This window comes from Heptranchias perlo, chromosome 31 (assembly GCF_035084215.1).
Source record: "Heptranchias perlo isolate sHepPer1 chromosome 31, sHepPer1.hap1, whole genome shotgun sequence".
NCBI lineage: Eukaryota > Metazoa > Chordata > Chondrichthyes > Hexanchiformes > Hexanchidae > Heptranchias > Heptranchias perlo.
Genome location: NC_090355.1, coordinates 2771092 through 2795738, shown reverse-complemented (window position 1 = coordinate 2795738; position 24647 = coordinate 2771092). Strand labels below are relative to the sequence as shown.

Below are 24647 nucleotides of genomic sequence, written 5' to 3'. Positions count from 1 at the left end.
TCCTGAGGTTGTGAAAGGCGCTATAGAAATGGGAATCTTTTTTTCTTTCTCTACCCATGATTTGCAGGGCTTCCTCCTTGTACGGGGTAATGCACAAAGGTTAGCGGGCCCCCAGTTGTGCATGCTTTCTCTTTTCTTATGGGCTGTCTTCTTCTGTTGCAATCAAAAAAGTGAGATGAACTGTCACAATGTTAGCATGCTGTCCATAGAGTGGGATGACATGACATCACGCAGCTACATTGGACAGGACGATTACTTTGGCCTGAATGCAAGGCTGGTGATACTTAGTGTACAGATGGGCATTCACGGCAAACATCAGAACTAATTCAAGACAATGTGAGGGGAAGGTAATTGGAAGTATCACAGATACTGAGTACACTGTATTAATGGAAGGAAACAGTGGATTCTGTTACCTTGGATGACCTGGTAAGGTCATTATATTTCTTCATACATTGCCTCCAGGGAAGCAGTATGTTTCTCATTGATGCTGGGAGCCACCTCCTATTATTCTTGTTGGCCAGCTTCCTGGCGGTTCTCTGGCACTTCAGCTCAATGGGAGCCTCTTTCCTGTGCTTGTTTCCTCCATTGGAATTTTTATGGCTCCACAAGAGAAACGTGCCCTGCTGAGCATGTTTGCAAGCATCACAGAATCATAGAAAGTTACTGCACAGAAGGAGGCCATTCAGCCCATTGTGTCCATGCTAAGGGAAATAGGTCCTCCCTATCCACTTTATCTAGTCCCGTCATAATTTTATATACCTTAATTAAATCTCCCCTCAGCCGCCTTTCTTCCAAAGAAAACAACCCCAGCCTATCCAATCTTTTCTCATAGCTAAAATTCTCCAGCCCTTGCAACATCCTCGTAAATCTCCTCTGTACCCTCTCTAGTGTAATCACATCTTTCCTATAATGTGGTGACCAGAACTGTACGCTGTACTCAAGCTGTGGCCTAACCAATGTTTTATACAGTTCTAGCATAACCTCCCTGCTCTTATATTCTATGCCTCGGCTAATAAAGGAAAATATCTCCAATGCCTTTTTAACCACCTTATCTACCTGTCCTGCTACCTTCAGAGATCTGTGGACATGCACTCAAGGTCCCTTTGTTCCTCTACACCTTTCAGTATCCTCCTATTTATTGTGTACTCCCTTGCCTTGTTTGCCCTCCCCAAATGCGTTATCTCACACTTCTCTGGACTGAATTCCATTTGCTACTTTTCTGCTCACCTGACCAGTCCATTGATATCTTCCTACAGTCTACAGCTTTCCTCCTCATTATCAATCACATGGCCAATCTTTGTATCATCTGCAAACTTCTTGATCAAGCCCCCCACATTCAAGTCCAAATCATTAATATATACCACAAAAAGCAAGGGAGCTAGTACTGAGCCTTGCTTGAGTAGTACCCCACTGGAAACAGCCTTCCAGTCGCAAAAACACCCGTCAATTATTACCCTTTGCTTCTTGCCACTGAGCCAATTTTGGGTCCAATTTAGCCACTTTCCCTTGGATTCCATGGGCTTTTACTTTTTTGACCAGTCTGCCAAGTGGAACCTTGTCAAAAGCCTTGCTAAAATCCATGTACACTACATCAAAGTTGTTGGCTCCCCAGCACACCCACACTGTATAATTGCATGCTTCTAAACAGAAGGGTCTGCCTTGCAAACCACAACAACTGCCCCTTTAAGCAGCTGCACCTCTTCAAATCCTGTGACAGCACACAATTTTCCACTCAGCAACGGGCAAGCTCCCAATCAGAGGTGTTTTCCATCCTGGCAACCCCCCGAGGATATGGAAATGACGTTGATACCAGAAATAGGTAAGGAGTGGAAAGGTGAGTGTACTACTGGGTGGGTGGTCTTCTCACTAAAATTTGAATGGAAAATCTAGGCTGTGAAGTCTATGCAACGCCTTGCCTTTGTCACTGTGGTTTACTGCTGGACAATACAAGATCTATATATTGCTCAACCTACGTCACTGTGGTTTTGCTGGGGGGAGGTGAAGACTATGTACTGCCTAAATGATACAGTGTGGGTATGCTGGGGGGAGGTGAAGGCTATGTATTGCCTAAATTATACAGTGTGGGTGTGCTGGGGAGCGAACGACTTTACATTAACTAACTTCTGTACACTAGACTCCATGCGTCCTTTTTGGGGGTGAAGGGAAGCAGAAAGGTTTTCCATTGCTTCATCATTGTGACTAGGCTTGCTGGAGGAGAGCAGCATTTCTTACTTGCTTTATGTTCTTTGAGCATAAGCAGTTTCCATTAAAACAGTGATGTGTTTCCGTTGATTTGCTGCAGTTTGCACAGGGCTGGGTCCTCAAAGGTTGGGGCTTCGTGCTGACAAAACTACTATGCAGAACATCGCTGATGCAGTTTTCTCTGCCCTTCTTGGTCTAGGCAGGGCCTGAGACACTGTCAATTATTCATTGTGGCTGCCCTTTGTACCTTTGGAGTCCAGGAGCAAATATTCACTGTCATTCAAGATGAGGGATGAAGCCCTTCCCCATACTCCGCGTGTTTGTCAAGCTCTTTGGTTCTTGCTCATTTGACAATGTGGTTTCCAAAGCCTCCCAGGGTTTCAGGTTGGATATTACAGGCCCTACCTGTTGAATGTTACAGATCCCACCTGTTGTGTGTTACAGGTCCCATCTGTTGGATATTACAGGTTCCACCTGTTGTGTGTTACAGGTCCCCAACTGTTGGATATTACAGGTCCCACCTGTTGGATATTACAGGTCCAACCTGTTGTATGTTACAGGTCCTACCTGTTTTATGTTACAGGTCCCACCTGTTGGATGTTACTGGGTCCCATCTGTTGGATATTACAGGCGGGATCTGTAATATCCAATCTGAATTGACACATTTCTCATTTGCACCTACATCAAAAAAATGCTGTTTCATGCTATACATTTGCATACTTTATGGACACCTTAGAAAAAGTAGAGATGGTTAAAGCTGGTTGACCATTGCCCTGAGTGAGTAGAAGCAGAGTCATTTAAATCCCCATTGTTGGACAGTAGCTCATGTACAGTCAACATGGCCATTTGTAAAATGTTCTACGGCTCATCCATATGTGTGTTCCATACCAGATTCTCATTGGTTCAGTGTCTTCCATATTGACTTCTAATTGTTTCTGTCTGGTTCTCATTGGCTCAGTGTTCTCATCTGGTTCTCAATAATTCAGATAGCTGGTTCTCATTGGTCTGGTGTGTCCATAATTGGTTCTCATTGGTCTGGTGTGTCCATAATTGGTTCTCATTGGTCTGGTGTGTCCATAACTGGTTCTCATTGGTCTGGTGTGTCCATAACTGCTTCTCATTGGTCTGGTGTGTCCATAATTGGTTCTCATTGGTCTGGTGTGTCCATAACTGGTTCTCATTGGTCTGGTGTGTCCATAACTGGTTCTCATTGGTCTGGTGTGTCCATAACTGGTTCTCATTGGTCTGGTGTGTCCATAACTGCTTCTCATTGGTCTGGTGTGCCCATAACTGCTTCTCATTGGTCTGATGTGTCCATATTTGGTTTTCATTGGTCTGGTGTGTTCATAACTGGTTTTCATTGATCCAATGTGTCTGTTACAAATTTTGAGTCCAGATATTCTCTTGGGTTCAGCACCATCACTCACTCCCATAAGTAGACCTAACATCACCTTCGAACTGGAGACCTCCTTTACTACCCAATATCTAGTTAAATGATGATGTGGAGATGCCGGTGATGGACTGGGGTTGACAAATGTAAGGAATCTTACAACACCAGGTTATAGTCCAACAGTTTTATTTGAAAATCACAAGCTTTCGGAGGCTTTCTCCTTCATCAGGTGAAGTGTGGGATTCCTTGAAGGTTACCGCATATATAGTCAGAGAACAATGCCTGGTGATTACAGATAATCTTTCCAACTGCCCGTTGTCAAGGCAATCAAAGTGTTCAGACAGAGAGACATTACATACAGGACCACCGAATATACAAATGGCCAGAACAAAAGACAGAGAGAGAGAGAGAGAGAGAAACATCCGTTAAATGATAGCATAGTCCAGGGACTGTAACATTAAGCCCTTGTTAGGTGTACTGTGTACTGTGATCTCGCACATGCCACCACCTGTACTCTCCAGTCTTTTGGAAGATGGGCTGAAAAGCACCCCCGTGAGTCGAGGTCAATTGTAAACCAACAAACTGGTTTATTTTGCAGGATGTATATAAATGAACAGAACACGGTTTTCACAGCGGAAATTAATTTGCTATTACTCCTCATATCATCAAAGTAATAGAAATATGTGACTTCCCTCTTTGTTATGGGCTGAACTCAGTTTACAAATCAGCAATCCCCTAACCTGCCACTAACCTTACAAAGCAAAAGAAACAACTTGCATTTATATGGGACCTTTCACGTAACTGTAAGACGTCCTAAAGAGCTTCACAGCCAACGAATTACCTTTCGAAGTGTAGTCACTGTTGTAATGTAGAAAACTCAGCAGCCAATTTGTGCACAGCAAGATCCCACAAACAGCAATGAGATAATGACCAGATAATCTGTTTTAGTGATGTTGGTTGCGGGATAAATATTGGCCAGGACACTGGAGAACTTCTCTGCTCTTCAATCTTTTACGCCCATCTTGGTTTAACATTTCATTCAAAAGACGGTACCTCTGACAGTACAGTACTGCACTGAGGTGTCAGCCTGGATTATGTGCTCAAAAAAGCTGGATAGGGGCTTGAACCCATGACCTTCTCACTCAGTGGCGAGAGTGCTCCCACTGACCGAAGGCTGACTATAACCCTCATGTCAAACTCTGTTCGAGACTCCAAACTGAGCAAGGTTCTAAAGAAAGAGAGAAAGACAAAGCTTCACCTCTGATCTCTCCTCACCTATCTGTGTTGAGGATAGGCTCACTGAGCGGTCAATCAATGCTACCCCCTTGAATGATAACACCCCATGGTATGGGAGCTATGGCAATTGCATTGCCCGTTTAGCTAGGCCCCATGCTGGGCGCCTTATTATGTGAATCATTCTAACATTTAAGGTGCATACTAATCTGACTAATTTGCCCTAAAAATCCCAGATAGCTTGTCTCTCTCTAGGAGTTAACCTTTTGACAACAGAATCTAATTTCATAGCAACATCATAATATAAATTAAACCAGAATCCCTTCCAGTGACAAATAGGTAAAAATCTCAAAATGTCTGAACCTGGTTCTCATTGGCTCAGTGTGTCTCTACTACTACTACTACTACTACTACTACAACAACAACAACAACAACATGCATTTAGAGACCTAGGGAGTAAATTCTAACTTTGAGCCGGGAAGGGAGCGGGGGGTGGGGGGGGGGGGTGGGGGGGCTGGTGATGAAGATGTCCTGGTGCGAAACCCGGAAGGTAAGTAATTAAGTAATTGCAACCTTAGTGAGGTCAATCAATTTCACTTTTGGGTTTCGCACCCAGCAGCCAGCCTGATTGACAGGCTGGCTGTCGGGCAGGAAGGCCTGCAGTAGCAGGCTGCAGCTGGGGATCGGAGGGAACGAGGAATCATGGGCCAGGAAGAGATCAGGGGGCCGGGGAAGAGATGGGGGGTGGGCCAGGAAAAAGATGGGGGGAGCCGGAAAGAAGATCGGGGGACCGGGGAGGAGTTTGGGGGGGGCCGGGGAGGTGATCGGGGGGGGCCGGGGAGGAGATCGTGGGAGGGGGGCTGGGGAGGAGATCGGGGTGGGCCGAGGAGGAGATTGGGTGGGCCAGGGAGAAGTTCGGGGTTGGGGGGGTGGGCAGGGAGAAGTTCGGGGAGAAGTTTGGGGGGCCGGGGAGAAGTTCGGGGGGGGGGGGGGCTGGGGAGAAGTTAGGGGGGGGGGGGCTGGGGAGAAGTTAGGGGGGCCGGGGAGAAGTTCGGGGAGAAGTTCAGGGGGGCGGGGAGAAGTTCGGGGAACCGGGGAGAAGTTCGGGGGGGGCTGGGGAGAAGTTCGGGGGGGCTGGGGAGAAGTTCGGGGGGGCTGGGGAGAAGTTCGGGGGGGCTGGGGAGAAGTTCGGGGGGGCTGGGGAGATGTTCGGGGGGGCCGGGGAGGAGCTCAGGAGGCCGGGGAGGAGCTCGGGGGGCCGGGGAGGAGCTCGGGGGGCCGGGGAGGAGCTCGGGGGGCCGGGGAGAAGTTTGGGGGCCAGGGAGAAGTTTGGGGGTCTGGGGAGGAGTTCAGGGGGCTGGGGAGAAGTTCGAGGAGAAGTCCGGGTGGGCCGGGGTGGAGCTCGGGGGGGCCGGGGAGGAGTTCGGTGGCTGGGGAGGAGCTTGAGGGGGCCGGGGAGGAGTTCGGGGGGGCCGGGGAGGAGTTCGGGGGGGACGGGGAGGAGTTCTGGGGGGCCGGGGAGGAATTCGGGGGGGCCGGGGAGGAATTCGGGGGGGCCGGGGAGGAATTCGGGGGGGCCGGGGAGGAGTTCGGGGGGCTGGGGAGGCGCTTGGGGGGCTGGGGAGGAGTCCGGAGGGGCCGGGGAGGAGTTCTGGGAGAAGTTCGGGGGGCCAGAGAGAAGTTTGGGGGGCCGGGGAGGAGTTCGGGGGTAGGACTGGGGAGGAGTTTGGGGAGAAGTTCGGGGGAGCCAGGAAGGTGGTCGGGAGGCAGGGCAGGAGCTCGGGGGCTGGGGAGGAGTTCGGGGGGCCAGGGTGAAGTTTGGGGGGCCGGGAAGAAGTTCGGACAGAAGTTTGGGGGGGCCAGGGAGGAGTTCGGGGGGCCGGGGAGAAATTCGGGGAGAAATCCGGGGCGGGGGCAGGGAGAAGTTCAGCGGGGGGGGCGGGGAGAAGTTCAGCGGGGGGGGACGGGGAGAAGTTCAGCGGGGGGGGCGGGGAGAAGTTCAGCGGGGGGGGCGGGGAGAAGTTCAGCGGGGGGGGCGGGGAGAAGTTCAGCGGGGGGGGCGGGGAGAAGTTCAGCGGGGGGGGCGGGGAGAAGTTCAGGTGTCCGGGAAGAAGAACGCGGGACCAAGGAAGAAGATTGAAGGGCCGGGGAGGGGTTTGGTGGGCTGGGAAGAAGATGGGGGGGCCGGGAAGAAGATTTCGGGCCGGGGGAGAGATGGGGGTGCTGGGAAGAAGATTTCGGGCCGGGGGAGACGATCGAGGGGTCGGGAAGAAGATCGGGGTGGGGGCGGCCAGGAAAGAGATGGTGTGGGGTGCTGGGAAGAAGATCGGGGCAGGGGCCGGGAAGATTATCAGGGTCCGGGAAGAAGATTGGGGGCTGAAAGATCGGGGGGCCGGGGAAGAGATGGGTGGGCCGGGGAAGAAGATCGGAGGTCATTGATGGTCAGGTGAAGAGTCGGAGGTAAGTGGGGATCCACCATGGCGGGGGGGGAGGTCTCAGCCGATTGCGGGGTCCTGTCGGCCGGGTGAGCTTGTTGGGCCTGGATGAAGCACTCCTGCTCCTCTGGGCCCACAAGCAGTGCAATAAAGGCACTCACCTCATGGATCCGGCCCCTCTCACTTACATTCACCTGACCTTAATCAGAAGCGATGGGAAACCCGAACAGGTGAGGTTAAATTTGTTTTAATTATCCAAAACACAAAATATTAAATACCTCAAGTATCTCAATGAGGTACATTGCCCCTTTAAGTATCGGCCCGCTGGCTTTAAGTGGGGGCGAGACTTCCTGATGTCTGTTGTTCACGTGCAGGCAAACCTGCCTGGGTTAAACCCAGAAGTGGGTGGGTTGGAGCCGGATGCGGTTCTGCTCTGTAAATCTGTTACTTTAACCTCCCACCCGACCCTAACCCACCCGTTCTTGGGGGGTTAGAAGTTACCCCCTGGTTTCCATTGATCCAGTGTGTCTATATCCAGTTGTCATTGGCTCAGTGCGTTCTGTACCCGTTTGTCATTGGTTGCGTGTCTATATCCCGTTCTCACTGGTCCTGTATGGCTATATATTGTTCTTATTGGCTCAACATGTTCTGTACCTGGTTCTCATTGGTTCAGTGTGTTACTGTCTGGTTCTTATTGGCCCTTTGTGCCTAAATCAGGTTCTCATGGCCCCTTCTGTTCTGGTATTTTGTTTTTATTTGTTCTTTTTTCACTTGGTTCTGTTATTTTTTTAAATTTGTATTTTTTGGAGATTTTCGTGATCTTCAAACTGATGAATGTTACAGGTGGGCCCGCAACACTTTTTGCATCTAATTCACTCAGAGGTCAGGTAAATCATGGATTTCAAACAGAGTAAAGCTCCTTCTACACTGTCCCATCAAACACTCTCAGGGCAGGTACAGCACGGGTTAGATACAGAGTAAAGCTCCCTCTACACTGTCCCATCAAACACTCCCAGGGCAGGTACAGCACGGGTTAGATACAGAGTAAAGCTCCCTCTACACTGTCCCATCAAACACTCCCAGGGCAGGTACAGCACGGGTTAGATACAGAGTAAAGCTCCCTCTACACTGTCCCATCAAACACTCTCAGGGCAGGTACAGCACGGGTTAGATACAGAGTAAAGCTCCCTCTACACTGTCCCATCAAACACTCTCAGGGCAGGTACAGCACGGGTTAGGTACAGAGTAAAGCTCCCTCTACACTGTCCCATCAAACACTCCCAGCTCAGCATGAGTTATGTAAGGAATCTTACAACACCAGGTTATAGTCCAACAGTTTTATTTGAAAATCACAAGCTTTCGGAAGCTTTTTCCTTCGTCAGGTGAGTGAAGAACACTCACCTGACGAAGGAGAAAGCCTCCGAAAGCTTGTGATTTTCAAATAAAACTTGGACTATAACCTGGTGTTGTAAGATTCCTGACATTTGTCCACCCCAGTCCATCACCGGCATCTCCACATCACAACATGAGTTATATACAGGGTATAGATCCTTCTTCCTGCCCCACCATCTTCCCCAAACCCAATCTCAGAAGGGCACTCCTCAAAATACCAGTATCATATTTTCCCACATCTGTACCTTGTGGCCTTTCTGAGTGAGATTTCCAACTTAGAGCCAGATTGTGCCACCTTATGGTCATTCATTTGTTGTGCCCATTGCAACATGAGCTGCTGGGTTCAGAGTCAAACTCATTTTAATTACAAACCTTACCGCCAGGAGAAAGAGAAGGCTTTTAACCCATTAATCTAGGGTCGAGTCCAAGTGTGCTCTGGCTTGTATAGATCATTATCAGTCTCCCTGTGTGTCTCATACCTTGTTCTTATTGGCCCTGTGTATTTCATACCTTCTTATTATTGGCCCTGTGTATTTCATACCGTGTTCTTATTGGCCTGTGTATTTCATTCCATGTTCTTATTGGCCCTGTGTGTCCCATACCTTGTTCTTTTGGGCCTGTGTATTTCATACCTTGATCTTATTGGCTCTCTGTGTCTCATACCTTGTTCTTATTGGCTCCATGTTTCCCATATCTTGTTCTTATTGGCCTCGTTTGTTTCATACCTTGTTTTTATTGGCCCTGTGTATTTCATGCCTTATTTTCATTGGCCCTGTGTATTTCATATCTTGTTCTTATTGGCCCCATGTGTCCCATACCTTGCTCTTATTGGCTCCGTGTATTTCATTCCTTATTATTATTGGCCCCGTGTATTTCATACCTTGTTCTTATTGGCCCTGTGTGTCCCATAACTTGGTCTTATTGGTCCTGTGTATTTCATACCTTGTTCTTATTGGCCCTGCGTGTCCCATAACTTGGTCTTATTGGTCCTGTGTATTTCATACCGTGTTCTTATTGGCCCTGCGTGTCCCATAACTTGGTCTTATTGGCCCTGTGTATTTCATACCATATTTTTATTGGCACAATGTATTTCATACCTTGCTCTTATTGGCCCCGTGTATTTCATATCTTCTCTTTATTGGCCCTGTATATTTCATACCTTGTTTTTATTGGCCCTGTATATTTCATACCTTGTTTTTATTGGCCCTGTGTATTTCATACTGTGTTCTTGTTGGCCCTGTGTATTTCATACCCTGTTGTTATTGGCCCCGTGTATTTCATACCTTCTTCTTATTGGCCCCGTGTATTTCATACTTTGTTCTTATTGGCCCTGTGTGTCCCATACCTTGTTCTTATTGGCCCTGTGTGTCCCATACCTTGTTCTTATTGGCCCTGTGTATTTCATACCTTGCTCTTATTCGCCCCGTTTGTTTCATACCTTGTTATTATTGGCCCCGTGTATTTCATAACTTGTTTTTATTGGCCCTGTCTGTCCCATACCTTGTTCTTATTGGCCCTGTGTATTTCATACCTTGTTCTTATTGGCCCGGTGTGTTTCATACGTGTTGCTATTGGACCCGTGTATTTCATAAGTTGGTCTTATTGGCCCTCTGTTTCCCATACCTTGTTCCTATTGGCCCCATGTTTCACATACCTTGCTCTTATTGGCCTCGTGTATTTCATACCTTGTTCTTATTGGCCGCGTGTAGTTCATACCTTGCTCTTATTGGCCCTGTGTATCTCATACCATATTTTTATTGGCCCTGTGTATTTCATACCTCGTTCTTATTGGCCCTGTGTGTCCCATAACTTGGTCTTATTGGTCCTGTGTATTTCATACCTTGTTCTTATTGGCCCTGCGTGTCCCATAACTTGGTCTTATTGGTCCTGTGTATTTCATACCTTGTTCTTATTAGTCCTGTGTATTTCATACCGTGTTCTTATTGGCCCTGTGTATTTCATACCATATTTTTATTGGCACAGTGTATTTCATACCTTGCTCTTATTGGCCCCGTGTATTTCATATCTTCTCTTTATTGGCCCTGTATATTTCATACCTTGTTTTTATTGGCCCTGTGTATTTCATACTGTGTTCTTGTTGGCCCTGTGTATTTCATACCCTGTTGTTATTGGCCCCGTGTATTTCATACCTTCTTCTTATTGGCCCCGTGTATTTCATACTTTGTTCTTATTGGCCCTGTGTGTCCCATACCTTGTTCTTATTGGCCCTGTGTATTTCATACCTTGCTCTTATTCGCCCCGTTTGTTTCATACCTTGTTATTATTGGCCCCGTGTATTTCATAACTTGTTTTTATTGGCCCTGTCTGTCCCATACCTTGTTCTTATTGGCCCTGTGTATTTCATACCTTGTTCTTATTGGCCCGGTGTGTTTCATACGTGTTGCTATTGGACCCGTGTATTTCATAAGTTGGTCTTATTGGCCCTCTGTTTCCCATACCTTGTTCCTATTGGCCCCATGTTTCACATACCTTGCTCTTATTGGCCTCGTGTATTTCATACCTTGTTCTTATTGGCCGCGTGTAGTTCATACCTTGCTCTTATTGGCCCTGTGTATCTCATACCATATTTTTATTGGCCCTGTGTATTTCATACCTCGTTCTTATTGGCCCCATGTGTTTCATACCTTGTTCTTATTGGCCCCATGTGTCCCATATCTTGTTCTTATTGGCCCTAGGTATTTCATACAGTGTTGTTATTGGCCCCGTGTATTTCATACCTGGTTCTTATTGGCCCTGCATATGCCATACCTTGTTCTTATTGGCCCTGTGTATTTAATACTGTGTCGTTATTGGCCCCGTGTATTTCATATCCTGATATTATTGGCTCCATGTGTCTCATACCGTGTCCTTATTGGCCTGTATGCCGCATACATTGTTTTTATTGGCCACGTGTGACTCATACCTTATAATTATTTGCCCTATGTATTTCATACCTTATTATTATTGGCCCTTTATATTTCATACCTTGTTTTTATTGGCCCTGCTTATTTCATACCATGTTATTATTGGCCCTGTGTATTTCACACCTTGTTTTTATTGGCCCTGTCTATCCCATACCATGTTCTTATTGGCCCCATTTGTTTTATACCATGTTCTTATTTCATACCTTATTTCATTGACCCTGTGTATTTCATACCGTGTTCTTATTGGCCCTGTGTATTTCATACCTTATTTTTATTGGCCTGTATATTGACCCTGTGTATTTCATACCGTGTTGATATTGGACCCGTGTATTTCATAAGTTGATCTTATTGGCCCTCTGTTTCCCATACTTTGTTCCTATTGGCCCCATGTTTCACATACCTTGTTCTTATTGGCCCCGTGTATTTCACACCTTGCCCTTATTGGCCCCGTGCAGTTCATACCTTATTTTTATTGGCCCCATGTATTTCATACCTTGTTCTTATTGGCCCTGTGTTCCCCATACCTTGTTCTTATTGGTCCCATGTGTCTCATACCTTGTTCTTATTGGTCCCATGTGTCCCATACCTTGTTCTTATTGGCCCCATGTATTTCATACCTTGTTCTTATTGGCCCCATGTGTCCCATACCTTGTTCTTATTGGCCCCATGTATTTCATACCTTGTTCTTATTGGCCCCATGTGTCCCATACCTTGTTCTTATTGGCCCCATGTGTCCCATACCTTGTTCTTATTGTCCCTGTGTATTTCATACCATGTTCTTATTGGCCCTGAGTATTTCATACTTTATTCTGATTGAGCCTTTGTATTTCATTCCGTGTTCTTATTGGCGCTGTGCATCCCATACCTTGTTCTTATTGGCCCTTTGGATTTCACACCTTATTTTTATTGGCCCTTTGTATTTCATACCATGTTCTTATTGGCTAGTGTATTTCATACCTGATTTTTATTGGCCCTGTGTATTTCATACCATGTTCTTATTGGCGATGAGCGTCCCATACCTTGTTATTAGTAGTCCTGTGTATTTCATGCCTTGTTCTTTTTGGCCCTGTGTGTCTCATACCTTGTTATTATTAGCCGTGTGTGTTTCATACCTTGTGATTATTGGCCCTGTGTATTTCATGCCTTGTTCTTATTCGCCCTGTGTATTTCATTCCTTATTTTTATTAGCCCTGTCTATTTCATACTTTGTTGTTAGTGGCCCCATGTATTTCATGCCTGGTTCTTATTGGCACCGTGTATTTCATACCGTGTTGTTATTGGCCCCTTGTATTTCATAGCTTGTTCTTATTGGCCCTGTGTATTTCATACCGTGTTATTATTGGCCCTTTGTATTTGATACGTTATTCTTATTGGCCCTGTGTGCCCCATGCCTTGTTCTTATTGGACCTGTGTATTTCATACCGTGTTATTATTGGCCCTTTGTATTTCATACCTTATTCTTATTGGCCCTATGTGCCCCATGCCTTGTTCTTATTGAACTGTGTATTTCATACCTTGATGTTATTGGCCCCGTGTATCTCATCCGGTGTTGTTATTGGCCCCATGTGTCCAATACCTTGTTCTTATTGGCCCCGTTTGTTTCAAGCCATGTTCGTATTGGCCCTGTATATTTCATACCATGTTCATGTTGGGCCTGTATATTTCATACCATGTTCATGTTGGGCCTGTGTATTTCATGCCTTGTTCATGTTGGGCCTGTGTATTTCATGCCTTGTTCTTATTGGCCCTGTATATTTCATACCATGTTCATGTTGGGCCTGCGTATTTCATGCCTTGTTCTTATTGGCCCTGTGTATTGCATACCATATTGTTATTGGCCCTGTGTATTTCATACCTTGTTCCTTTGGCCCTGTGTATTTCATACTGTGTTTTTATTGGCACTACGTGTCCCATTCCTTGTTCTGATTGGCCTTTGTGTTTCATACCTTGTTCTTATTGTCCCTGCGTATTTCATAGCGTGTTCTTATTGGCCCTGTGTATTTCATACCTTTTTCTTATTGGACCTGTGTATTTCATTCTGAATTTTTATTGGCCCTGTGTATTTAATATCTTGTTCTTATTGGCCCTGTGTATTTTATACCTGGTTCTCAGTGGCCCTGTGTATTTCATACCTCGTTTTTATTGGCCCTGTGTATTTCACACCTGGTTCTTATTCGCTCTGTGTATTTCATACCATGTTCTTATTGGCCCTGTGTATTTCATATTTTGTTCTTATTGGCCCTGTGTATTTTATATCTGGTTCTCAGCAGCCCTGTGTATTTCATACCTCATTTTTATTGGCCCTGTGTATTTCATACCTGGTTCTTATTGGCCCTGTGTATTTCATACCTGATTCTTATTGGCCCTGTGTATTTTGTACCATGTTCTTATTGGCCCTGTGTATTGCATACCGTGTTTTTATTGGCCCTGTGTATTTCATACAATGGTCATATTGGCCCTGTGTATTTAATACCGTGTTTTTATTGGCCCTGTGTATTTCATACTGTGTCATTAGTCCCCCCATTTGCCTCAAACCTGGTCCTTATTGGCCCCGTTTGATTCATACTTCGTTCTTATTGTCGCAGTGGCAATTCTTATCGGCCCTCTGTGTCCGCTACCTTGTTCTTATTGGCCCTGTTTATTTCATACCTTGTCCTTATTGGCCCTGTTTATTCCATACCTTGTTCTTATTGGCCCTGTTTATTTCATACCTTGTCCTTATTGGCCCTGTTTATTCCATACCTTGTTCTTACTGGCCCCATGTATTTCCTGCCCTGTTCTTATTGGCCCCGTGTATTTTATACCTTGTTCTTATTGGCCCTGTGTATTTCATACCTTGTTCTTATTGGCCCCGTGTATTTTATACCTTGTTCTTATTGGCCCTGTGTATTTCATACCTTGTTCTTATTGGCCCTGTGTATTTCATACCTTGTTCTTATTGGCCCTGTGTATTTCCTACCTTGTTCTAATTGGCCCTGTGTTTTTCATGCCTTGTTCTTATTGGTCCTGTGTATTTCAAACCTTGTTCTTATTGGCTCTGTGTATTTCTTAGCTGGTTCTTATTGGCCCTGTGTATTTAATACCTTGTTCTTATTGGCCCTGTGTATTTCATACTTTGTTCTTATTGCCCTGTGTATTTAATACCTTGTTTTTATTGGCCCTGTGTATTTCATACCTTGTTCTTATTGGCCCTGTGTATTTAATACCCTGTTTTTATTGGCCCTGTGTATTTCATACCGTTTCGTTATTGGCCCCATTTGTCTCAAACCTTGTTGTTATTGGCCCCATTTGTTTCATACTTCGTTCTTATTGCTACAGTGGCAATTCTTATTGGCTCTCTGTTTCCCCTACCTTGTCCTTATTGGTCCTGTGTACTTCATACTTGGTTCTTATTGGCCATGTGTATTTCATACCTTGTTCTTATTGGCCACGTGTATTTCATACCCTGTTCTTATTGGCTACGTGTATTTCATACCTTGTTCTTATTGGCCCTGTGTATTTCATACCTTGTTCTTATTGGCCCCATGTATTTCATACCTTGTTCTTATTGGCACCTTCTATTTCATACCTTGTTCTTATTGGCTCTGTGTATTTCCTACCTTGTTCTTATTGGTCCTGTGTATTTCATATCGTGTTCTTATTGGCCCTGTGAATTTCATACCTCGTTCTTATTGGCCCTGTGTATTTCATACCTGGTTCTTATTGGCCCTGTGTATTTCATACCTGCTTCTTATTGGCCCTGTGTATTTCATACCTTGTTCTGATTGGCACCTTCTATTTCATACCTTGTTATTGGCTCTGTGTATTTCCTACCTTGTTCTTATTGGCCCTGTATATTTCATACCTTGTTCTTATTGGCCCTATGTATTTCATACCTCCTTCTTATTGGTCCTGTGTATTTCATATTGTGTTCTTATTGGCCCTGTGTATTTCATACCTCGTTCTTATTGGCCCTGTGTATTTCATACCTGGTTCTTATTGGCCCTGTGTATTTCATACCTGCTTCTTATTGGTCCTGTGTATTTCATATCGTGTTCTTATTGGCCCTGTGTATTTCATACCTCGTTCTTATTGGCCCTGTGTATTTCATACCTTGTTCTTATTGGCCCCATGTGTCTCATACCTTGTTATTATTGACCTTGTGAATTTCATACCTTGTTCTTATTGGCCCTGTGTATTTGATACCATGTTCTTATTGGCCCCTTGTATTTCATACCATGCCCTTATTGGCCCTGTTTATTTCATACCGTGTTCTAATTGGCCCTGTGTATTTCATACCTAGTTCTTTTTGGCTCTGTCTTTTTCGTACCTTGTTCGTATTGGCCCTTTGCATTTCATACCTTGTTCTTATTCGTTCCGTGTATTTCATTCCTTATTTGTATTGGCCATGTTTATTTGATACTGTGTTCTTATTGGCCTTGTGTATTTCATTCCGTGTTTTTATTGGCCCTGTGTATTTCATCCCCTGTTCTTATTGGCCCTGTGTATTTCCTACCTTGTTCTTATTGGCCCTGTATATTTCATACCTTGTTCTTATTGGCCCTGTGTATTTCATGCCTAGTTCTTATTGGCACTGTGTATTTCATACCTTGTTCTTATTGGCCCTATGTATTTCATACCTGGTTCTTATTGGCCCTGTGTATTTCATACCTGCTTCTTATTGGTCCTGAGTATTTCATATCGTGTTCTTATTGGCCCTGTGTATTTCATACCTCGTTCTTATTGGCCCTGTGTATTTCATACCTGGTTCTTATTGGCCCTGTGTATTTCATACCTGGTTCTTATTGGCCCTGTGTATTTCATACCTGGTTCTTATTGGCCCTGTGTATTTCATACCTGGTTCTTATTGGTCCTGAGTATTTCATATCGTGTTCTTATTGGCCCTGTGTATTTCATACCTCGTTCTTATTGGCCCTGTGTATTTCATACCTGCTTCTTATTGGTCCTGTGTATTTCATACCTGGTTCTTATTGGCCCTGTGTATTTCATACCTGCTTCTTATTGGTCCGGTGTATTTCATATCGTGTTATTATTGACCTTGTGAATTTCATACCTTGTTCTTATTGGCCCTGTGTATTTGATACCATGTTCTTATTGGCCCCTTGTATTTCATACCATGCCCTTATTGGCCCTGTTTATTTCATACCGTGTTCTAATTGGCCCTGTGTATTTCATACCTAGTTCTTTTTGGCTCTGTCTTTTTCGTACCTTGTTCGTATTGGCCCTTTGCATTTCATACCTTGTTCTTATTCGTTCCGTGTATTTCATTCCTTATTTGTATTGGCCATGTTTATTTGATACTGTGTTCTTATTGGCCTTGTGTATTTCATTCCGTGTTTTTATTGGCCCTGTGTATTTCATCCCCTGTTCTTATTGGCCCTGTGTATTTCCTACCTTGTTCTTATTGGCCCTGTATATTTCATACCTTGTTCTTATTGGCCCTGTGTATTTCATGCCTAGTTCTTATTGGCACTGTGTATTTCATACCTTGTTCTTATTGGCCCTATGTATTTCATACCTGGTTCTTATTGGCCCTGTGTATTTCATACCTGCTTCTTATTGGTCCTGAGTATTTCATATCGTGTTCTTATTGGCCCTGTGTATTTCATACCTCGTTCTTATTGGCCCTGTGTATTTCATACCTGGTTCTTATTGGCCCTGTGTATTTCATACCTGGTTCTTATTGGCCCTGTGTATTTCATACCTGGTTCTTATTGGCCCTGTGTATTTCATACCTGGTTCTTATTGGTCCTGAGTATTTCATATCGTGTTCTTATTGGCCCTGTGTATTTCATACCTCGTTCTTATTGGCCCTGTGTATTTCATACCTGCTTCTTATTGGTCCTGTGTATTTCATACCTGGTTCTTATTGGCCCTGTGTATTTCATACCTGCTTCTTATTGGTCCGGTGTATTTCATATCGTGTTATTATTGACCTTGTGAATTTCATACCTTGTTCTTATTGGCCCTGTGTATTTCATACCTTGTTCTTATTGGCCCCATGTGTCTCATACATTGTTATTATTGACCTTGTGAATTTCATACCTTGTTCTAATTGGCCCTGTGTATTTGATACCATGTTCTTATTGGCCCCTTGTATTTCATACCATGTCCTTATTGGCCCTGTTTATTTTAGACCGTGTTCTAATTGGCCCTGTGTATTTCATACCTAGTTCTTTTTGGCTCTGTCTTTTTCGTACCTTGTTCGTATTGGCCCTTTGCATTTCATACCTTGTTCTTATTCGTTCCGTGTATTTCATTCCTTATTTGTATTGGCCATGTTTATTTGATACTGTGTTCTTATTGGTCCTGTGTATTTCATTCCGTGTTCTTATTGGCCCTGTCTATTTCATCCCCTGTCATTATTGACTTGTTGTATTTCATACCTGGTTCTTATTGGCCCTTTGCATTTCATACCGTATTGTTATTGGCCCTGTGTATTTCATAACATGTCGTTATTGACCCCATGTGACTCATTGTTCTTCTTGGACCCGTTTCTTTCATGCCTCGTTCTCATTGGCCCCGTGTGTCCCATACCTTATTCTTATTGGTCCTGTGCATTTCATATCTTGTTATTATTGGCTTTGTGAATTTCATACCTTTTTCAGATTGGCCCTGTGTATCTCATACCGTGTTCTTATTGGCCCTGTGTATCTCATATCATCTTCTTATTGGCCACGTGTATTTCATACCGTGTTCTTATTGGCCCTGTGTATCTCATATCATCTTCTTATTGGCCACATGTATTTCATACCGTGTTCTTATTGGCCCTGTGTATTTCATTCCTTGTTCTTATTGGCCCTGTGTATTTCATACCTTGTTCTTATTGGCCCTGTGTATTTCATACCTTGTTCTTATTGGCCCTGTATATTTCATACCTTATTACTGACCCTGTGTATTTCATACCTTGTTCTTATTGGCCCCTTGTGTCCCACACCTTGTTATTATTGGGCCCGTGTATTTCATACCTTATTCTTATTGGTCCTGGGTATTTCATACCTTATTCTTATTGGCCCTATGTATTTCATACTTTATTCTTATTGGTCCTGGATATTTCATACCGTGTTCTTATTGGCCCCGTTTGTGTCATACCTCGTTCTTTTTGCCCCCGTGTATTTCATACCTTGTTCTTATTGGCCCTGTGTAGTTCATACCTTATTTGTATTGGCCCTGTTTATTGATTCCTTGTTCTTATTGGCTCCGTGTGTCCCATAGCTTGCTCTTACTGGCCCTGTGTATTTCATACCATGTTCTTATTGGTCCAGTGTATTTCATACCTTGTCCCGTGCATTTGATAACTTGTTTCTATTGGCCCCATGTATTTCATACCTTGTTCTTATTGACCCCTTGTATTTCATAACTTGTTCTTATTGGCCCCGTGTAATTCATACCTTATTCTTATTGGGCCCGTGTATTTCATACCGTGTTCAGATTCGTCCTGTGTTTTTCATACCTTGTTCTTATTGGCCCTGTTTATTTCGTACCTTGTTCCTATTGGCCCTGTGTATTTCATGCTTTGGTCTTATTGGCCGTGTGTGTCCCATACCATGTTCTTATTGGCCTTGTGAATTTCATACCTTGTTCTTATTGACCCTTTGTATTTCATACCTTATTCTTATTGGCCCCAGGTATACCTTGTTCTTAATGGCTCCATGTGTCCCATACTTTGTTCTTATTGGCCCAGCCATATAAATACTGTGGCTACAAGATCAGGTCAGAGGCTGGGTATTCTGCAGCGATTGACTCACCTCCTGACTCCCCAAAGCCTTTCCACCATCTACAAGGCACAAGTCAGGAGTGTGATGGAATACTCTCCACTTGCCTGGATGAGTGCAGCTCCAACAACACTCAAGAAGCTCGAAACCATCCAGGACAAAGCAGCCCGCTTGATTGGCACCCCATCCACCACCCTAAACATTCACTCCCTTCACCACCGGCGCACCGTGGCTGCAGTGTGTACCATCTACAGGATGCACTGCAGCAACTTGCCAAGGCTTCTTCGACAGCACCTCCCAAACCCGTGACCTCTCCCACCTAGAAGGACAAGAGCAGCAGGCACATGGGAACAACACCACCTGCACGTTCCCCTCCAAGTCACACACCATCCCGACTTGGAAATATATCGCCGTTCCTTCATCGTCGCTGGGTCAAAATCCTGGAACTCCCTTCCTAACAGCACTGTGGGAGAACCGTCACCACACGGACTGCAGCGGTTCAAGAAGGCGGCTCACCACCACCTTCTCAAGGGCAATTAGGGATGGGCAATAAATGCTGGCCTCGCCAGTGACGCCCACATCCCATGAACGAATAAAAAAAAATACCTTGTTCTTATTGGCCCTGTGTATTTCATTCCTTTTTCTTATTTACCCCGTTTATTTCATAATTTGTCTTATTGGCGCTGTGTGCTCCATACCTTGTTCTTATTGGCCCATGTTCTGTTCCTTAGTCTCGCTAAGTTACTTTGTTTAGTCCGGCTTGTTATTTACTGTGCTGCATTGAGGACTCCTCCTATAGAAGCTTTATGGGAATCCTTACCTCTTGTGGTCTTCTGTTCATGCTATAATCTGCAGGCTTTTAAAACTTACGTCTGGTTCTGTTTCTCACACCTTCCTGATTTACCATGTCTTCTCTCCTAATCTTTATGATCTGTGTGATGTTCTGCACCGTAAGCCTTCGCACTTCACCAACACTTCTCAATCAATTAAAAACATTTGCTTTAATTGTCTTTCGCAGAACTCATAGGATTAAACCATTTGGGAGGCCCCCTTTGTACTTAAAAATCTAATGTTATTTTCATGGACACTCAGTAAATGTCATTGTCTTGAGACATTTTGAGACTGAAAAACGCATCAAACAGACAAACTTCAAAAGGGACTCGAAACAAATTTAGTTTCCTTTTCATCATTGCCCATTATCAAACAGCAGAGATAGTCAGAGGTGCCATGAGGCAGCAGTCAACATTGAACACAGAGGGACAGTGGAGGGGTTAAGTGTGTGAACTATCTAGAGGTGACCTCGCAGGCGAGGAGGGTGTGAAGTGCTCAGGGGAATAGCTGGTGCTGCTTCTCTTGCAATAGCAGCACCGAGCCACTGTGACTCAGGAAGGAAATGGCAACAGCATCATCCTCTGCTTTCTCAGCATCGATTGCACCACAGCGAGAGCTCTTTGAAGGTTAGACAGATGAATGAAAAAGGCAAGCAGCTAGAGGTTGGCTTCAGTTGCAGAGGTAGCCTGCGTTGAGAGACTGCGGCCTGGAGCCCCCACACTGTGCTGAATGAGAGAAATGTGAGCTCGCTGCACTACTGCAGTGCTGCTGCAGACAACGCTGCCATCAGAGGTAAACAGAGGGCTCAGAGAGAAAGAGCAAGAGAGAGAGAACAAGCTGCAGAGCAGCCACTGCCCTTACTGTCAACACAGAGACACACACTTTGCTGATGGAGGAAGGACTGTGCTCGATTGCAAACTGGAAGCACCAGATCGCCTGCAAGTGCAGGTAACGTGATTCGAGCAAACATCTTCAAGCAGCTCACTGTTCCCCGGCTGGGAGATTTCCTCAGTGAGTGAGAGCTTCCCTATCCCTCACCCAGCACTGTCATAGAGGCATCTTCTGGAACATGATTGCAGTGCTCACCTGCCCACTTGCTTAATATTGCAGCATTCACTGCCATTAAGAGATTGAGAGTCCAGCAGAGGACGATAAGCCAGATCGTGCTGTTGTAAAGCTGACACCGAGAGCACCTGTCAGCCTCACTAGATAAATATCAGGGTGTTTGGATCCAGTCGAGGGTGTGTGGAGGATTCAGGATGTTTCCCGCTGATTGTGTTGCAGCCTGAGCCTGCTGGATGGATAGTGAAGAATCCTGGTGCACAGAGGGAAGCCTGCAGGGTGCAGAGATGGACAGACAGCGCGGCGAGTACAGCCCCTGCCTGTGAAGCAGGCTGTCCAGCCGCAGCTCGGACTCCCATCCCCTCGCACCCCTTCCCCATGACGTGTCTGAAACAGCAGCAGGCCGCCATCAAGATGGAGGCGGTGAAGATCGTGCCGGCGGAGAAGTTCGCCGACTGCCCGAGCTCGCAGTCCCGCTACGGGCCCTCGCAGTGCATGCGGGAGCCCCCGCTCGTTGGGAAGTGCGCCTGGCCCCTGGAGTCAGAGATCATCGCGAACCAAGCCTGCGCCGACGTCCCCGCCCTGGAGAAGGCCCGGAGCCCTGGCGGGCTGGCCAGGACACCGCCCCGCCGGGAGAAGTTCGTCCAGGGTCACCGCAAGGCCAGCGCAGAGATGTGCTTCCACCGCCAGACGCCGTCGGACGAGGTCATCGTCAACCAGTACGTGCTTCACCAGTCCGTCACCTCGGAGCCCCTGGAATGCCCCACCTGCGGCCATGTGTACAACGCCACCAACAAGCGCCCGCGGATCCTCTCCTGCCTGCATTCGGTGTGCGAGGAGTGCCTGCAGATCCTCTACGAGTCCTGTCCCAAATACAAGTTCATCTCCTGCCCCACCTGCCGCCGGGAGACCGTCCTCTTCACCGACTACGGCCTGGCGGCCCTGGCCGTCAACACCAGCATCCTGGCCCGGCTCCCGGCCGAGGCCCTCGCCGCCAACCCGGGCCAGTGGAGCGGAGAGGCCGACCGCAGCTGCTACCAGACCTTCCAGCAGTACTGCGGGGCGGCCTGCAGCTGCCAGCTCCGAAACCCGCTGTCTTCCTGTGCCATCATGTAGAAGGAGGAGAGGAGGAGAGGGTGGGAAGGGGGAGGGCCCCGGCCTTTCCCTGTCGCACCGTAGCATTTGCAACAAACAAAAAAATAGGATTACTCCGAGACTGAACAATTTGCTGTGCTTTTGCAGCGGCCTATATGGTAAATTATCTATAACTACATTATCTCATCTGGGAGTTTCTGTGTTTTCTGTGAAATCAAAGGTATCAAATTCAGATTGAGTGGCAAGTATTATGCTGCCTTGATAGTTTTGCCTGAGAGGCAGTGTTGCCAAGCAACCTGCACATACTTGACTCTGACCTCGGAATTGCTTCTTTTTCCACCCCAGTATTATACGATGCCTAAAACCATTGCCAATGCAGCGTCTTAAACTGATGCCCGCTATAGGTCGGTAAAGCTTAATGTGTTCTAGATCCGCACCACAGTATTCGGCAGCATATTAAGACCCATTTCGGCCCAGTGCCCGGCCAGCCCATTGAGACCCATTCCGGCCCAATCCTTCACCGGAATGCCAAATCTGGCAAGAACATATTTTTTTACCTAAATTTTAGATTTTGATCTTTAGATAGAGAGAAACGGATCTAAACCGCACTTATTTTTAATTGCAAGCGTCCTTGCTTAAACCACAGACCTGTGTCTAACTTCCCTGACGTCAAAGGCAAGTTGAAAGCTTTCGTGCATCGTCAGTCGAAAGTAACCACCAGTAGTCACGAGCCACCTGGTCCAGCTGGCCCTGCACGAGAGCACACCAGTCCCTGCGGTTCCGGGCGAAGCTGGGCTGAAAAGGGTTAAAGTCCGTATGTTTCCAGATCAACCTGTCACAGTAAGCAGATACAAAAGCTGCTCTCACCTGTGTGTTCGAGCGGATTGGCTTTGTTTTAGCTCCTCGCCCCACCCCACACACCCGGCCTTGGGCTCCAAGAAGCCGTTAACACGTTTAGGGCACAACATTCTGTGCAGATGGAGAAATACTCGTCTTTGTCATCAAGTGTATGGAGTACCTGCTGCCAAAGGTAACAGTCATTGCCAGAGAGCTCGCCGAGAGCAGTGCTAGGAACACAAAGAATGTTTCTTTATTGATTGTATTCTGTGAATAAACTCTATATCAGACCTTCCACTTGTCTTCGTGCTACTGCAGTGATTAACATAGAAACATAGAAAATAGGAGCAGGAATAGGTTAAAGGGTTAAGTAGACAAGCGCTGGTGCACCTTCCAGCAAAGGGTTAAACTGGCAGGAATGACCAGTAGGCACTGACGTGGTGGGATGTCTCAGAGTGGGCTCCTCACTCCACCCTCCACCCTTTCCCCACACGTTTAAATATTTATTGGGAATTTTATTGATAAAATGTTTCCCAAAGCCAGACTTTGCTAGAAGAGCTGGTGACATTTCATAGACTGCTGACTAACTACCGTAGGATGTAGGGGGCGCTGGCCAACTGATGGAGGCAGCAGAGTGAACATCACAGGCAGCAGACTGAGTACCGCTGGCCACAGGCAGCAGGCTGAGTACCGCTGGCCACAGGCAGCAGGCTGAGTACCGCTGGCCACAGGCAGCAGACTGAGTACCGCTGGCCACAGGCAGCAGACTGCAGGCTAGATAGTACAGCTTGCTGCCTGAGTATCGCACAGTGTAGTCTACAGGCTGAACATCACAGGGTGTAGACTACAAGCTGAATACCACAGCAGGTAGATGACAGGCTGAATATCACAACGGGTAGAAGACAGGCTGAATAGCACAGCAGGTGGACTACAGGCTGAATAGCACAGCAGGTGGACTACAGGCTGAATACAGCATGCTCCATAGTGAATATCATTGGGGGTAGGCTATATATCAAAAGTGGGCAAGCTGAAGTTTAGGGTGTGGGTTGAATATTTCAGGGTGTAATTTGAGTATTTCAAGGTTAATTTGAGTATTTCAGGGTGTAATTTGAGTATTTCAGGATGTAGTTTGAGTATTTCAGGATGTAGTTTGAGTATTTCAGGGTGTAATTTGAGTATTTCAGGGTGAGTTTGGGTATTGTTGAACCTTTATAAAACACTGGTTCGGCCACAGCTGGAGTATTGTGTCCAAGTCTGGGCACTGGACTTTAGGAAGGATGTGAAGGCCTTAGAGAGGGTGCAGAGAAGATTTACTTGAATATATTCAAGACTGAGATTGATAGATTTTTGGACTCTAAGGGAATCAAGGAATATGGGGATCAGGAGGTAAAATGGAGTTGAGGTTGAAGATCAGCCATGATCTTGTTGAATGGCGGAGCAGGCTCTAGGGGCCGTATGGCTACTCCTGCTCCTATTTCTTAAGATCTTACGTTCCAGAATGGTTCCGGGGATGAGGGACTTCAGTTACGTG

The 24647-nt window shown here is 45.9% G+C and overlaps 2 protein-coding genes across 2 annotated transcripts in view; both read left to right on the top strand.

Moving 5' to 3' along the window:
- The window catches only part of LOC137300457 (tetratricopeptide repeat protein 28-like), a 389600-nt gene that overhangs the window by 238667 nt on the left and 126286 nt on the right, over positions 1-24647 (top strand). The gene's annotated exons all lie outside the window — the stretch shown is intronic.
- On the top strand, positions 20541-23411 carry rnf208 (ring finger protein 208). Its single transcript, XM_067969458.1, has one exon. The coding sequence runs from the start codon at positions 21563-21565 to the stop codon at positions 22298-22300; it is 738 nt and encodes a 245-aa protein (XP_067825559.1). The 5' UTR covers positions 20541-21562; the 3' UTR covers positions 22301-23411.

Excerpts from the sequence above, each read along its gene's own strand:
- rnf208 (XM_067969458.1), top strand. The coding sequence starts at position 21,563 with ATGACGTGTCTGAAACAGCAGCAGGCCGCCATCAAGATGGAGGCGGTG.